The sequence below is a fragment of the Ambystoma mexicanum genome, chromosome 11 (genome assembly GCF_040938575.1).
Source record: "Ambystoma mexicanum isolate Mex_15411 chromosome 11, UKY_AmexF1_1, whole genome shotgun sequence".
Classification (NCBI taxonomy): Eukaryota; Metazoa; Chordata; class Amphibia; order Caudata; family Ambystomatidae; genus Ambystoma; species Ambystoma mexicanum.
Window position 1 is genome coordinate 208,338,793 of NC_090934.1, and position 4,250 is coordinate 208,343,042.

At 40.2% G+C, this 4,250-nt stretch overlaps 1 protein-coding gene across 1 annotated transcript; it reads left to right on the forward strand.

The window, feature by feature from the left end:
- Positions 1-2,545: 2,545 nt before the first annotated feature.
- Positions 2,546-3,628, forward strand: LOC138504955 (uncharacterized protein F54H12.2-like). The gene has a single exon (XM_069625337.1). The coding sequence runs from the start codon at positions 2,546-2,548 to the stop codon at positions 3,626-3,628; it is 1,083 nt and encodes a 360-aa protein (XP_069481438.1).
- Positions 3,629-4,250: the final 622 nt, after the last annotated feature.

The following is a 4,250-nucleotide window of genomic DNA, read 5'->3' on the forward strand; positions in this document are numbered from 1 at the left end:
TAAAGGATACGTTTTACAGGACCGCGAATTGTATGAACTTTTAAATGCCTGAAGTGTTTTATGTATACAGAGTTATATGCAAGGGGACCGGGGGGTTTTGTATAATGCTATTTATAAGGCTGCAGAAAAAATATCAGAAAGGGTCACGTTGTGCCAGACGCTATATGTATAAGAGTTGTAATAAAATCATCTTTCACCCATTATGCCTTTGTTTATTTTTTTAAGTGTTTCAGCGGTGAACATCTCTTATTGAAGCATGCATGAAAGCTATGATGAAAGCAGTGTTGGTAGTTATGGGGGTGTTGATGCTTTTTATAAAAAACTACAACATGACAAGAAACATATCTCACACAGAGCTGTTAAGGAATGGTTATCTGGTGAAGAGGCATATAGTCTTCATAAAAATGCTAGAAAACGTTTTAAAACAGTGGTTTCCCAAAGAGACGAACAATGGCAGTGTGATTTAGTAGATATGCGGACCTATTGGAAGCATAACGACGGAGCGCAGTACATCCTGACGGTTATTGATATTTTATCAAAATACGCCTTTGCCCAAGTTTTGAGGGAAAGACCGGATCAAGAGTGACGGCCACTTTCAAACATGTTTTTAGCAAAGGCCGGATGCCTGTAAAATTACAAACGGATGCCGGCAAGGAGTTTTTAAATAGACCCTTCCAAAATCTTTTAAAACAACATAACGTGTATCATTTTGTAACGTATAACGAAGTTAAGGCGGCTATTGGTGAACGCTTTAATTGAACCTTACAATTTAACATTTGGAGATTTTTTACAGAAAAGAATACACATCGTTATGTGGACGTATTACGTTTCATAGAGGCGCACAACCATAGCCATCATCAATCTATAAAAGACTCCAAATTCTGTAACGTCTGAAAAATTCCCTAACCGTTTGGAAAAACTTGTATGCTGACATGTTAACGAAGAAGGTCAAGAAACCATCCTTTCGCGTGGGGGACCATGTCCGAGTTTCCAAGCTTAAAGGTGTCTTTACAAAGGGGTATCAGCAATCCTTTACGGATGAAATATTTATAGTGACCAAAGTGTCTGTGAAAGAGGGAGTTTACATCTATCAGTTGGTTGATTATGATGGTGAGGGTGTGAGCGGTAATTTTTACACCGAAGAGTTACAGAAGGTCACCAATGAGCCCCAATGTTTTTATAGGATAGAAAAAATTCTTCAGAGTAAAGTTAAAGGAAATAAAAAACAGTCTGGTAAAATGGACAGGGTGGCCTGAGAAATTTAACAGCTGGGTTAGCGCTCTAAAGGACCTACAAAGCAAAGGCGCTCCCTGAGAAGATGGAAAGCAGTGGATTTTATATCACCTTACCCAGTAACGCTTCTCTCGATACATTCCCCAACAATGAAATATCAATTTTTTTTTTAAAATGGCCAACCCGTTGATTTACAAGGATTGTGGGAAGCGGGTCTAATGGAGATTCAATACCCCATACCTGGGACACTGTGCCTAGAAGAGAGGCCAAATTTACCATCAAGCGTGAAGGTCCTATTGAACTGTTATACGCCGGTTTTCCTCCTGGATTTTACAGCAGTATACAAGCTTTGTTAGAGGCTATCAATAAAATCTCGCAAACATTGAACGCTATTCTGATATACAGTTGGTTCTGGATAAGGTGCAGAGAAAAGTATTTCTAAAATCGACGGATCTTACCACCGAGTTTATATGTACTGGGAAACTTTTTTGTGTTTTGTGAACCGTTCAACATGTAAAAAGTACTAAAGATTTGGACAAAACACGTGCTGATATTGATGGGGGCTTTTACAGTCTTATGATCTACAGTGATATAGTAGAATATCAAAGGGTTGGTGACTCGTACGCCCCCTAATGAGAACAGCCCAGGTGAAAGGTGAAAATAATGGCATTAATATACAATATATTAAACCTGATTATATACCGGTTTCTAAGAGTCATTTTGACACCATCAATATACAGATAAGGGATGATCAGGGGACGTTGGTGTCATTTAAATACGGGAAGGTCCTAGTGAAACTACACCTCCGTCCTAGGAGAGAAAAAGACTATTAAAAACATGGTATTTATGAAAAACTATGGGGAGCCGTACGTTTATAGGGATTATTACCGCCGACAAGCTGGTTATGGCAATCAACCTTACTTTCAAGGAGCGCCAGTTATGTATGGTGCAGGTTTCGGAAGTATTTTTAGAAGCCTCTTTCGAAGGGCTATGCTGTTTCTACGAAAGGGGTTTGAATTAGCCAAACCACATGTGAAAACAGCAGCTACAAATATTGCTAAGGATGTGGTGTCTACGGCTACAACCTCCATCGCGAATCGTTTTAACCAACCACTGCAAGAGGGTTCTGGGCTGGTTTATGTGAGAAAAAAACAAACAAAAGAAAAAGGAAAACATCGCACAGATGGGGGCCTCCAGGGATGCATAAAAAACCAGGATCAGCAACGAAAACTGCTCAGAAGAGAAAAAGAACTCGCAAGAACAGATCGACCAAGAAAAATAAAACTAGCCCGGCATTAATATTTTCTAAAAGATGGCGTTTATCCATTGTGCATCGGGGGAATGTGTGAAATCTGAACTCTATCTGTTTGCTGTACCTCCGACACAAACTAGCATTGAATACAGCTTTTTCATGGAAGTGGCTCCCCTTGCTGCACTATCTGCGATGGCGCCTATAGAGTTTTACATATCAGCCTCAACAGAGATGTATCTGGATTTAAATGACACGCTACTTTATCTCACTTGTAAAATAACAAAGGCTGATGGATCAGCTATCCCAGCAACGGCTAAAGTTGCTACGATTGCTTACCCCGTGGCTACCCTCTTTAATCAGGTGGATATTACTCTAGGCGACCGTCTGATTACACAGAGCGACAACATGTACGCCTATATGGCCTATATAGAAAGCATTTTGAACTACAGCAATGACGCTTTGGACACTCAACTTACAGCGGGGCTTTTCTATAAGGACACAGCAGGTCATATGGAGGATTATGCTCTAGATGGGGCTAATGCCGGTTTTATAAAAAGAGCGACACATGCCACAGGGAGCAGAAATTTTGATTTACTAGGCCGGCTACACTCTGATCTATTTTTCCAGGAGAAACTAATGGTAAACGGCGTTGATCTGAAAATTAAACTTCCTAGAAATAAAGATGCTTTTTGCCTCAACAGCGATGATGCTGAAGCCTACAAACTGATCATAGTATCAGCGATTTTATTTATTAAAAGGATGAATGTGTCACCCACGGTCAGATTAGCTCTTGCTGATGCTCTACAAGCATCAAACTTAAAATATCCGGTGGATCGGGCATCTTTGAAAATGTTCAGTGTTCCAGCGGGTAGCCGTGTCGCCAGTCAAGATAACTTATTCCTTGGACAGTTACCGAAAATAATCATCATTGGTTTTGTGGACAACACAGCTTTTTCTGGGGTTTACGCCAGCAACCCTTTTAATTTTGAACATTACAACATCAACTACGCAGCTCTTTTTAAAGATGGGGTTGTTATACCGTCTAAAGCCTACAGCCCCAGTTTCAACAAAAAAATACAATTAGGGAGTATTTGGGACTTGTCTCCATCAGCGGTAAACACTTGCATGATAAAGGTTTTGTGATACCCCGGGACGATTATGATGGGGGTTATACTCTGTTAGCTTTTGATTTGAGACCTGATAATACATCAACCGGACATTATAATCTTATTAGAAATGGTAATCTACGCATAGAGGTACGCTTTGCTGCAAATTTACCCAACACGGTGAATCTAATTTATTATGGCTCTATTTGACTCGGTTATGGAACTCAACAACCAACGACAAGTATTGTACGACATGTAATGGATACTTACCAGATCAAATGTTTTCTAAGTAAAGACAAACACGCTAAGAAAACATTCAAGGGTGTGTATTTGTGATAACCTTCCAAGAGACATAAGTAATGAGCGACCCATTGGTCTTGTGGCGAACACTGAACCCCAAGATCAGGAAGGCACCCATTGGATAGGTATGTTTATATAAAAAAGGATAAAATAACCGTCTTTGACAGCCTGGGGTGTTTCCCAAGCCACCCCGTATACAGAGGCGCAATCCTGGACTATGTGAAGGATATAGCCCCCGTTATACATTATAATAGAACACCTGTGCAACATCCTGAAGACATCACGTGTGGACAGCACTCCTGTTACATTGTATCTAACATGTCTGAGAAACACTCTCTGATAAGGGTTATGCAGACCTA

Excerpts from the sequence above, each read along its gene's own strand:
- LOC138504955 (XM_069625337.1), top strand. The coding sequence starts at position 2,546 with ATGGCGTTTATCCATTGTGCATCGGGGGAATGTGTGAAATCTGAACTC.